This window comes from Choloepus didactylus, chromosome 2, assembly GCF_015220235.1.
Source record: "Choloepus didactylus isolate mChoDid1 chromosome 2, mChoDid1.pri, whole genome shotgun sequence".
NCBI classification, from domain to species: domain Eukaryota; kingdom Metazoa; phylum Chordata; class Mammalia; order Pilosa; family Megalonychidae; genus Choloepus; species Choloepus didactylus.
This window is the reverse complement of record NC_051308.1, coordinates 4,347,678-4,359,974: the sequence shown is the minus strand read 5'-3', so window position 1 is coordinate 4,359,974 and position 12,297 is coordinate 4,347,678. Positions and strand designations below refer to the sequence as shown.

Here is a 12,297-nt window from a genome sequence, read left to right as displayed (position 1 = left end):
AGAGAGAGAGAACATCCATAGTTACAAATCGATGAACGATTTCAAAGTTTCCAATGTTACTTGGGTGCAAATAGTTTAAGTTTAAATAAAGGGTAGTGGGACCACTGTGTGCACCAGAGAAATTATAATTCTTAAAAATTGAACTATCCAGACTTTTAACCCAATACTTTCAATCACTTTAGCATTTAAAATCCAGCCTAGATGAATACCAGCCCAAGTTATATCAGGTATTAGATGATGGGAAACGACTTCTGATATCCATTAGCTGCTCAGATCTGGAAAGCCAGCTAAATCAACTTGGAGAACACTGGTTAAATAACACGAACAAAGTGTCTAAGGAGCTTCACAGATTGGAAACAATACTCAAACACTGGACCAGGTAATGCAGTGACTACTTTCCATATTTTTAGTTTAGTGCTGTATAGTATAAGGTTAGTGGGTTGAGGACTCGAAAGAGGAATGGTCCCTCAAGGAGTTTACTGCATAGTGTGGAAAATAAAGATAAGCACAGAGTCCCCAGTTGGATTGTTATACAGTCGTCTCAATGTATAATTGAAAGTGAGCAGGAGGCAGATGTCTAATGCAGCTTACCTTTGAGCTGTCATCTTCTGCCCAATGGCTGTATATGGATGCTGACAGTAAACCTTAGAAGCAGGAAAGAAGAGAGAGTGTGTATTGAGAAGGGGATATTCTCCAAGGGCAGCAGGAAGTAGCCAACCAAGGTAGAGGGTTGATTTTTACACAATCAAATACTCTGTTTCTGTGCCATCTTCTGTTTTTGTTTTTTTGTTTTGTTTTGTTTTTTTGTTTTTTTTGAAATAGCCACAATGTGACGGAATAGGAGAAAGTTATTTTTTAGTTTCAGCATAGAAATGGGAAACCTGAAACCCTGAGAGATTCACTTGATTAAGGTATAAATAAGAGAAGAGAATTTCAGAGCGTCAGCCCAGAGCATTTTTCTGCTAAATCTATCTAGCCTTTTGTTTTAACACTGTTGACATTGGTGAATGGCATGGGTTGATTTTAACTTCATAGGCTTGTTAATGTACTTGTAGGTATCAAAGTGAATCTGAAGATCTAATAAACTGGTTACAGTCTGCAAAAGACAAGCTAGAATTTTGGACCCAGCAATCTGTGACAGTCCCGCAAGAACTGGAAATGGTCCGTGATCATCTGAACGGTTTCCTGGTAAGCCTAAGAATCTAAGGCATTGAGTCTCTCTTACTGTTTTCAGGCCTTTAGTCAAGGCCTTTTCCATATGACAGTAGAAAGGAGATCGGTTGTCAATGGATATACTTAATAAGGTGAGCTAGAGACAGTTTGTCAATGTTAACTTACTCTGTGTGTTCAAGAATTACTTAAAATAATAGGACTCAACATTCATTGTTTCCTCTTCAAAGCAGTTTTGGAGAAATGGCTTCATAGTTGGCTTTTACTCCGAGGCAAGGATGTGCTGCTTCTGTTTTCCTCTATGGTGCTCAACCTAACTCCCCCTGAAGACATCGAGAAAGTTGTTTGATATAATAAATTGGTCTCTTTCCTTAAATGAAAGGTTTGTTTGTTTAATCCTGATATGAATATTGCTACTTCTTTTAGGAGTTTTCAAAAGAAGTGGATGCCAAATCTTCCCTGAAATCATCTGTTTTGAGCACTGGAAATCAGCTCCTTCGATTAAAAAAGGTTGACACAGCTGCCCTGCGCTCTGAGCTGTCTCACGTTGATAGCCAGTGGACTGAGCTGCTGACAAATATTCCAGTTGTACAGGAAAAGCTTCACCAGGTAGAGAAATAATTGATTTGATTGGTGATAGCTTTAGCTGTATTAATTAGGAAAGTACATTAGCTTGCTTTTGCTCACAAATGTAAATCGGTTTTGCTTTGGACTTCTTCTTGCTGCCTTCTCTTTCACTGCATTACATATGAAAACAAAAACAAAAGCTCAAATGACGTTTCTTCCATTTCATGAGCTTCTTTAACGTGGTGCGTGTATATGCGTGTTGGAATCTTTTTCTGGCCTTGTTTAAACTCTTGGTTTTTTCATGGGCAAAATGCAGGTAATTATATCTCCCTCATAAAGTGAGCAGTTATGAGGATTTAATAATGTAATATGTGCAAAAGACCTATTGTTTTACCTACAATTGAGCAACAGGCATTCAATAAATGTTAGCACTCCTCTTAGTTGGAAATATGCCTTCCTCCCCTCAGTTGCAAGAGTGTCATAGCTTTATCTTTTTTTGATATTCATCATTGTATGCATGCTGTGTTTAAGGTATCCTTTCTCTTCAGAGGGTGGACATTCTTAGAGGACAGGCCCTAAATTCACCTATGTATATTTGTTTTCCTCGTAGAAGTTGATCCGTAAATATTTTAAGTGATTGCTTTTTTATTCCTGTAAATCCTTATTCACAATAAGTATCTGCATAAACGTGTAATATATTAAGTAAAATATAGAATTCTAAGTATACTTGCATTAAAACTGAGGAAATTGGCTATGCTCTTTGGAATAAATATTAGAGTGCCAAAAATCTAGAGGATGATAGCTCATAGTGGTATTTTTCTTTCTTCTTTTAACATTCCTGAGTCATAATACACAGAGATTTTATAAGATAACTAATAAAATACAGAATACATCTGTTGAATGTTTTATAGTTGTTTTTATAAACTCATAAAACTAGCTATAAAATAAGAATAATATTTTCCTCTTGCCAGTGTTTTGATTAATTAGTTAATGTTTATACAATGTTTATAAGGATTGGATGTCAAGTGAACATAAGATGACTATTATTGTTCATTGTTGCCTGATGTTTAATTTAGAGTTTCTAGTGGAGTTAAGTTCTAAAACGTCATTAAGAAGTGTCATCTTGTTGGTACGTTAATAAGAACCAATGTAGGGCTTTCAAGTCAGCAGAAATTGTTTTCGAATTTTAACACAGTGACTTGTTCTGCCTGTAATTTGAACAGCTCCAGATGGATAAGCTGCCCTCCCGCCATGCTATTACTGAGCTCATGAGCTGGATTTCTCTAATGGAAAATGTTATTCAAATGGATGAAGAGAAAATAAAAAATGCCATAGGTTGCAAAGAAATTCATGAATACCTTCAGAAATATAAGGTAATTAAAAAATTTTTGGTTTTTAACCATTTTATTTGGAAGAACTCAGTAACTCCAATTATGGAAATCAGGTCTTGGAGTATGTGCTCCATCCATAGTGACTGGATAGATGTTCAAGAAAATAGCATCGCTAGTTATAGGCATAGAAAAGTTGTCCAATATTAGAAATAATTTTGAATAAAATTTTGCATCATTTAAAGAAAGTCAGCAAAATAATAAAAATAAATACTGCATAAATATTTTATAAAGTTAGGCAATTTATCCAGTTCTGCATCCTCTTTCCTTTTAAAGAGGTGGACTAAATCATGGGAGTGATAATAAGGCCTAAGATTACTTAAGGCTTTCCGACTTGTGGTATAATAAGACATTTGCATGTATGACCTGCTTTTATTTCCTCCCCTCTATTTCAGGGTTTCAAGATAGACATTAATTGTAAACAGTTGACCGTCGATTTTGTGAACCAGTCTGTGCTACAAATCAGTAGTCAGGATGTGGAAAGCAAACGGAGTGATAAGACTGATTTTGCTGAGCAACTTGGAGCAATGAATAAAAGCTGGCAAATCCTGCAGGGTCTGGTCACCGAGAAGGTGAGCCAGATGGCCTGCTGTTGGCCCATATTTACACAAAAACTCCAAGAACAGGCCTGCTCGAGATAGAAAACTCATTTCACTAATGGTGCATCCGTCCTGGGTGCACGAATGCTTCCGAGCTTGCCCCTGAAGGTCACCGTATTTGAAATTCTCCTTAGTCCTGTTAATTATTTTCTCTACTCTTTGCATATTTCGTGTTATGTTTTTAAGAAGTGCCTTGTCATTTATTTTGCCTTTGCTACAGGTTGACTTAAGGTCTTCATTTGCTTACCGATAATGATCATTGACCCACACTATGTAAAATTCAGTGTTTCTTTTGTCATATACACAATGGACTGTATTTTATGAGTACTTAATTTGGAGGAAAGAGTAGCTGGAGTGATTAATTAGCCTGGGAATGATTCGATTTTAAAATAAAATTGTAAATTTCATTGCATTGTGTTTATTCAGATCCAGCTGTTGGAAGGCTTATTGGAATCTTGGTCAGAATATGAAAATAATGTACAATGTCTGAAAACTTGGTTTGAAACCCAAGAGAAGAGACTAAAGCAGCAACATCGTATCGGAGATCAGGCCTCAGTTCAGAATGTGATGAAAGACTGTCAGGTAACAGAATATGCCGAAAGAATCTGTAGGCTCTGGGAATGGGGAGTTAAATATTGAAAAATGTTACATTTGATAACCAATTTCTCTGATTCTGTGGGTTTATGGATTTTTTTTAAATCTATTAGGCTTTTTCACCTGTTTTTAAAATTCCAAAATTACAAAAATTTTCAAACAAACTCCTAAGTAGGGAGAGACACTGCTGAGAAACCCCATATACTGATCACCAGATATAATGTTCATCAAGATTTTGACACATTTGTCAAAATTCTTTTTTTTTTTGTTCAAGATTTTATGGCAAATCTCAGACATCATGTCATTTTATTCCTATATAGGCAATATCTCTAAAACAATTAGCATTTTCTTATATAACTATCCTATCACCGTCACCATTGAAAATTTAACAGTAATTCCTTAAAATTACTTAATGTTCAATCTGTAACCATATTTCCTCAATTGTCTTCAAAATGACTTTTTCCATTGGTTTATTCAAGTAAGGATACAACAGTGTCCATATGCTACATTTACTTGTTAGATCTCAAGTTTCTTTGATTTTTTTTTTTTTTTAATACTATGAATTTGTTGCAGAAACTATGGACTGGCTTAACTTCAGAATTTGCTCATGTACTTCTTTAAGATGTCATTTATGTTGCTCTTCTCTCCTCTGAATTTCCTATAAGTGGAGGTGGGGGGAGAGGCCTGATTGGATTTGAGTTACTCCTGAGGGCAAGTCCTCCTTAGGTGACAGTGCCCCTTCCTTTGTGTCACCTCAGGAAGCAAGCAGGGTCGGTCTGTTTCCCTGTTAATGGTGAGGGCCTGGGGTCCAGTTTGAGCTGTCATATTTTAAATATTTCCCAGTAGCTTAGGATCACATCATCTTTCCTCAACATTCTCCATCCTACACAAGAAATGTGAGTTATTGCAGTTACTGCTATAGAAATTTTTTTTAAATTAATTCAATAATTCATAATATGTTTCAGATGAGCTATTACTCTTCTCTTGTCATGTTTCCTAAACACACTTAAAGACTTGACCGGGAGGTATTTCTGGAGAAAAGTTCCTTTTCCCCAAATCTTGGTTTTATATTCTGAGTTTCAAAAAGAAATCCCTTTGGCAATGATCTCCTTTCCAACTAGCATTTTTTTTTCCTGTGGGGACATCTGTGAAGAGAGATATATTTAAGTATGAAATCAAAGCTTTTTGATTCAGAAAAGGAAGAGCAGAAGCTTCTCATGCTGAGCTCCCATGCTAACGGGTTGCATGAAAACTTTTGAGAGTAGAGAAAAATGACGAAGAAAAACATCATATGGAAAAATACCTTGAAATAAACAGCAACAAGTAACACCTCACATCAGAAGATGGGTGTGGAAAAAGATCGAAGACTGCAAACATGTACCAACTGGTCTCATTGCATTTCCAATTTTCCAGAGTATTTTCTAATTTAGGCCATAAATTCTAAGATCTACAAAGAAGCCAGAATTTCAAAATTTTACTTTGCAAGCTGGAAAGCCATGCCTCCTGATAAATTCCTAAATTAAAATGTTTCCATTTCCAAAATCAAAAGATACTTTTAAGTGTTGGCATCAGCAGGCCTGGTGCTTCCTTGTTACATTGCTGTGATAACCTTAATTATCAGACTGAAATAATGCACTAATATAGCTTTCCTTTTCCTTCTATTCTCCTCTACCTTTCTTTTCCTCCAGATTATTGTCTTTCTCTTTAATGCAGTTTTCCCCATCATTTTCCATTTTGTTTCTTTTTATATGTATGTCATCTATTTATAAAGAGTCTCATGGCTATCTGGAAAGTACAGCAGTGTGGCCAAGACTGACTATTTCTAGAATCCAAGTTTTAGCCCACCAGAAGATAAGTTCAGTTTCAGGAGGGAAACTTTGAAGTGTGGTTTAAAGAACTATACCAATGCCAATTCATGATTTCAAATGAAAAGTCTTTTCTCTGAAATGACAAACAGAATGAAAGTAGCCCATACAGTTATTTTAGGGCATCCCATATAAATCACAACAACGTAACTGCCAGGTTGTATTTGGCAGTGTCACAAACTTTGATGAAATTTATTGTCATTTTTGAGAAATTGTGCCTTTGGACCAAAGTGTGAAATTCAAGCCAGCAGACTTAAACCAGTCACTGGAGTCAAGCTTCATTTTGTTTTTAATAATCTTTAATATTATCCAGTCTTTCAGAGGTGATCTATCAATTTTAAGCCAGCATAAAAACTGATATTTATTAGCAATACAACAAAATGTTAAGTTTGACTCTTTCCCTTTATTGATCAAAAACAGAATCATCTTTTATTATTATTGAAATGAAAAGGGAAACCTACCTATTTTTGCACAAAACATATATTTCGATCCAGCTTCCCTCCTAGGTTTTGCTCTTATGCCAACATAAATGAGCAGGGCATTTTAGAGATGTATTTCTAAGCAATGGATCATTAGTTTAACGTTACTTAGTAAATAAATTTAATATCTATCAGTAAATGAGGGTAAATTGGATTTCTAGTGGTTGAATTTTAGACTCACAGTAAAGACATATTGGAAGGATTGTTTATGGCTACTTTTATCTTTTAGAGAAATAGAAAAATCCTTGAATAGTAAAATTAATTATGTTTTCTATACTGCATAGAAGACCTGTAACCCCAGTAATTACTGTCTTCCTTCTCTGGTAATTATCAAAACTGTCAAAATATTGACAAAATTATAAAATGGAAACAAGAGAACAACATTAAAAACAAAAATGATCTCTTTGAGCTACCAAATGCATGAATTTCCAATTAATACAACAAGACAGAAATAGCTGCATGATAATTGAGAGAAAAATAAGTAAATTTGCACTGAAGCATGGAAGATTAGCAAATGACTGATCTTTTCTTTGGCTAGAATTTGATGGATATTTTCATATGCATTTATCTAAACTTATCCCTTTGAGGAAAGCAGAAAATTATTTTCCCTACTTCATAAATGAAGATGAGAGAAATTAAAAGACTGAACTGTGACAAAAACAAAAATAAAAGAGGCACAAAATTAGTAATTAATGCAGCAGAGAACGGACTCCTCCACAGCACCAAATCAATAGACCTGTCCAAAACCAACATTATCACCAATATACAGATTATGAGAGTGGGGTGAAAATCTATTTTACATCATTGAGACATTACCCAGACCTAAAATATTTTGGAGTTTCTGCCTCTCTAACCTCCAGGTCCTACAAGTCTAATTTTGTCCTGGGAGTGTACATGTGAGTATGGCAATGGTGCTTTGCCTTAGCTAGCACACGGCTGGGCATGTCACCAACGTGGGATCACATGCCCTCTTCAGGACCAGGCTTGGCCGATTCATCTCCACCCCCTGGCTGGAGTAGGAGGCCCAGGAGAGTGGGTTCTGATCCCACCTCTGGCACTCACCACCCACTGACCCAACCCAAGACAGCTCGTGTGACTTGACAGTCCACATGTTCATCTTTGAAATGGGGATTGCATTCTCAGCCTGCCTCACTGAACTTCCCACATTTTCAAATGGCATTAAAATATAAGCAAGAGTTATGATGTGTGGTTAAGCAGAAGCTCCAGATATTTGCCTCACTTTATTTTTCCTTCTTGAGCATTTCATACACACAGTTATAAATGCACACCCAAATGGAAACAAGGATTGGAATCATGAAGAAAGCCTATAACCTTTCAGAATCAGAGAGAATGGGTGTATTTTAGGGAGAGAAAGAGGATACTACATATGATTTATTCCAATCTTTTGATTTTCCTTTTGAAGAAAACTGAAATGCAATGGAAGTTTTCCGACTTACCCTAAAGTGACAAAGCTTGATAGTAGCAGAACTTCGTCTAGCTCTCAGAGACTGGGGCTCAGAAGACCATTCTGTCTTTTTTTTGAATCTCAGTGTATATGAATTTAAGAATATAAAGCATGCTTCCATTTCTGACATGTATTTCCTCTCTCCCAGCTCCTAGAAAAAAAAATACATGGTGTCATTTCCTTATCTAGTAGATAATCAAATTTTACTTTTTTGAATTATGCTAATTTTCCATGGGATAAAAAGATTTTTTAAAAAAATTAAGTGGGAGAAGAAGTATCACTGTAGAGACCCTCTTCTAAGAATGGTAAACTCTTTTGGATAAGTAAAAAGTTTTTAGGATATAAAACTATAATGGCATCCCAGAGTTCCATAATAGAACAATTTTAAATGACTACTTTTTTAATCTTGCAGGATCTGGAAGACTTGATCAAAGCAAAAGAAAAAGAAGTAGAGAAAATTGAGCAGAGTGGACTTGCTTTGATTCAGAACAAGAAAGAAGAAGTCTCTGGTGTTGTCATGTCCACTCTGCAGGAGCTCAACCAGACCTGGGCACATTTGGACCACGTGGTAATGAGACTTTTTGTCAGGCAGACTCCAAGCTGGTGTCAAATTTCTAGGTTTTCCTAGAGTAACTGAATAGATAATTATCAAAATCTATATATCATCTGTTTATGCTGTTAAATTCACTTTATTAACCTGATTTTTAGAAAAGTCTAGCTTCTTATGTTTCCTGCAATAAACATCATTATAAACAGTACCCTCTTAATAATTTTATCCATCCCCGTGGCTATAAATACCATCTAGGCACAGGCAATTCTCAAATGTCTATCTCCAGCCTGGACTTCTCTCCTGAACTCTAGATGGAGACAGAAACAGAGAGAGACAGACACAAAGAGAGAGAGACAGAGAGAGATCCACCTGTTAGACATCTCCATTTGCATGGCCAGTAGACATCTCAAACACCGGAGCCCCAAACCAACTCCTAATCTCTCCCTATAAACCTGCCTTCCAACCATCTCAGTTAATGATGAGTCCACCTGTCTCAATGCTTGGGCAGAAGACCTTAAGTCATTCTTCACTCTTTCCTCCTCTCTCTCTCCCACATCAGTAGATCTTGCCAGCTCTGCTTTCAGAACAAATTTAGAATCCAATCCCCATGTCCACCTCTGCAGCTACCATCCAGGTCTAAGTCACCGCCTTCTCTTGCCTTGATCATTTCAGTGGCTTCCCATGCAGTCTCCTGTCAGAGGGTTCCTATTTAAGTTGAAGTCAGGACTTGTGACTTCTCTGCTCAAAACCCCCAGTAGCTTCTTGTCTTTTTCCAGATGAGATCAAAGACTTGTGATGGCCTCCACATTCTGCCTCCCATTGCCCAACTGAATGAATCTCCTGCTGGTCTCCCACAGGCTTACTTTGCTTCAGCCATTTCCTTCTCCCCCTCTTCTTGAGCACAGCAGCCATGCTCCCCATCAGGGGCTGTTCATTTGCTCTTCTCTCTGCCTGGAACACCCTCTCCCAAATATCTGCATAGTTGACTCCCTATTCTCAAAGGCTTTTCCCAACTTCACCATGTCAAGAGAACTTTCCTGATCACCTTGTTTTAGATTACAGCCTACTCATCCCCACCTCACACTCTTTTGACTCTCATCTCTGCTCTGTTTTTATTCATATTACTTATCCACTTATAACATGCTACAGACTCTACTTGGTTGTACAGATTTCTCTCACTAAAATGTAAGCTCAGTGAAGACATTTGATAAGTACTTGTTGAATGAAGTATTGAATCCTCCAATAATAAGAATAAATATAACAACAAATACTACACCTTGTGGTGTGAGACCACGGTTCTTCTTCACCACACGCCTGAGCAGGTAGTTATTGTCCACCTCACAGAGATGGGAGCAGAGGCACAGAGAGGTTAAGTGACTGGGAGCAATGGTGCACAGCAAATAGCTTCTTACTGTCCATGTACTCTCCTCCACACTCAGCTTTCTGGTCTATTCTTATCTTATCTTTGACCCAACTTTAAATCCATTTAATTTCATGCATCTTTATAACTCACCACTAATTTTTGAATGCGTAATTTACTACATAAATAGAAACTAGATAGTTCTTCTGTAGAAACATCTCATACAAAACAAGCAAAAGTAATGCAAAGGAGAAACAGACTGTTTAAAAATTCTCCTTGATCTTCTTTGTCTATCATCATGTCTGCCCACTGACTTTCAGAGGACAGGTCCTGGCACCTGTCTGCAGGTAGGGTTTGCTTCATGTCTCAGGAATTGCTTTCTTCACCCTATGGCAACTAGATAGAATTTTTATTGGTTTCTACAGTTTTTTTTTTCTTTAATATAAGAAGAAAAGCAGGTGCAACTAATTTATAAGTACAACCATACTTAGTCGAAATTCAAAAGGCTACGTTTAGAAGATTAGCCATTACATTCAGGAAACCCAAAGCAGATATCTTTCTAAATGGTGCAGACCAAACAAAAATTTTCTGATACAGATAAATATGGGGGAAAGATATCCTTAGATGTTTTGTCTTAAGAGTCATTCGAGCGTGCATATGTGTGTGTGTGTGCATGAGAGTGTGTTTTATAGGATACTAATTATACCTATCTTTTAAGGATGTATGAGTATTAAATGAGTTAACATTTTTAAAAAGACTCTTTCAATATAATTCCTAAACTGAATGTTAAGTATATTGACCTTTTATTGCTTTAATGTCCATATACATATATTGCCCGTTTAAGCATTTCTTTTTTTTTTTTTTTTTTTTTTTAACTTTCCCTTCTTTTTTGAAATCAACTGTATGAAAAAAAAGTTAAAAAGAAAACAAACATACAATAAAAGAACATTTCAAAGAGACCATAGCAAGGGAGTAAGAAAAAGACAACTAACCTAAGATAACTGCTTAACTTCCAACATGTTCCTACTTTACCCCAAGAAAGTTACATACTATAGCAACATTTCAGTGAACTTGTTCCTACTACATCCATCAGAAATTAACAGACCATAGTCATTTCTGGGCATCCCCAGAACGTTAAATAGCTTATCTGTTCTTCTTGGATTATTGTTCCCCCTTCCTTAATTGCTCTCTACTGCTAGTTCCCCTACATTCTACATTATAAACCATTTGTTTTACATTTTTCAAAGTTCACATTAGTGGTAGCATATAATATTTCTCTTTTTGTGCCTGGCTTATTTCGCTCAGCATTATGTCTTCAAGGTTCATCCATGTTGTCATATGTTTCACCAGATCGTTCCTTCTTACTGCCGCGTAGTATTCCATCGTGTGTATATACCACATTTTATTTATCCACTCATCTGTTGATGGACATTTGGGTTGTTTCCATCTCTTGGCAATTGTGAATAATGCTGCTATGAACATTGGCGTGCAGATATCTGTTCGTGTCACTGCTTTCCGATCTTCCGGGTATATCCCGAGAAGTGCAATCGCTGGATCGAATGGTAGCTCTATCTCTAGTTTTCTAAGGAACTGCCAGACTGACTTCCAGAGTGGCTGAACCATTATACAGTCCCACCAACAATGAATAAGAGTTCCAATTTCTCCACATCCCCTCCAGCATTTGTAGTTTCCTGTTTGTTTAATGGCAGCCATTCTAACCGGTGTTAGATGGTATCTCATTGTGGTCTTAATTTGCATCTCTCTAATAGCTAGTGAAGCTGAACATTTTTTCATGTGTTTCTTGGCCATTTGTATTTCCTCTTCAGAGAACTGTCTTTTCATATCTTTTGCCCATTTTATAATTGGGCTGTCTGTACTATTGTCCTTGAGTTGTAGGATTTCCTTGTATATGCAAGATATCAGTCTTTTGTCAGATACATGGTTTCCAAAAATTTTTTCCCATTGAGTTGGCTGCCTCTTTACCTTTTTGAGAAATTCCTTTGAGGTGCAGAAACTTCTAAGCTTGAGGAGTTCCCATTTATCTATTTTCTCTTTTGTTGCTTGTGCTTTGGGTGTAAAGTCTAGGAAGTGGCCTCCTAATACAAGGTCTTGAAGATGTTTTCCTACATTATCTTCTAGGAGTTTTATGGTACTTTCTTTTATATTGAGATCTTTGGTCCATTTTGAGTTAATTTTTGTGTAGGGGGTGAGGTAGGGGTCCTCTTTCATTCTTTTGGATATGGATATCCAACTCTCCCAG

The 12,297-nt window shown here is 36.6% G+C and overlaps 1 protein-coding gene across 14 annotated transcripts in view; it reads left to right on the top strand.

Annotated features, from left to right (window-relative positions):
* Nucleotides 1–12,297, top strand: part of SYNE1 (spectrin repeat containing nuclear envelope protein 1) — a 499,900-nt gene that overhangs the window by 384,113 nt on the left and 103,490 nt on the right. For all 14 annotated transcript variants that reach the window (XR_005214357.1, XM_037819664.1, XM_037819684.1 and 11 more), the window contains 7 exons: nucleotides 183–379; nucleotides 1,056–1,188; nucleotides 1,597–1,779; nucleotides 2,961–3,110; nucleotides 3,521–3,697; nucleotides 4,151–4,306; nucleotides 8,540–8,695. Coding sequence is in view for 13 of the 14 variants with exons in the window: in XM_037819664.1 (XP_037675592.1) it covers nucleotides 183–379; nucleotides 1,056–1,188; nucleotides 1,597–1,779; nucleotides 2,961–3,110; nucleotides 3,521–3,697; nucleotides 4,151–4,306; nucleotides 8,540–8,695 (1,152 nt within the window). In the remaining variant the exon portion in view is untranslated. The remainder of the gene's footprint in view (nucleotides 1–182; nucleotides 380–1,055; nucleotides 1,189–1,596; nucleotides 1,780–2,960; nucleotides 3,111–3,520; nucleotides 3,698–4,150; nucleotides 4,307–8,539; nucleotides 8,696–12,297) is intronic.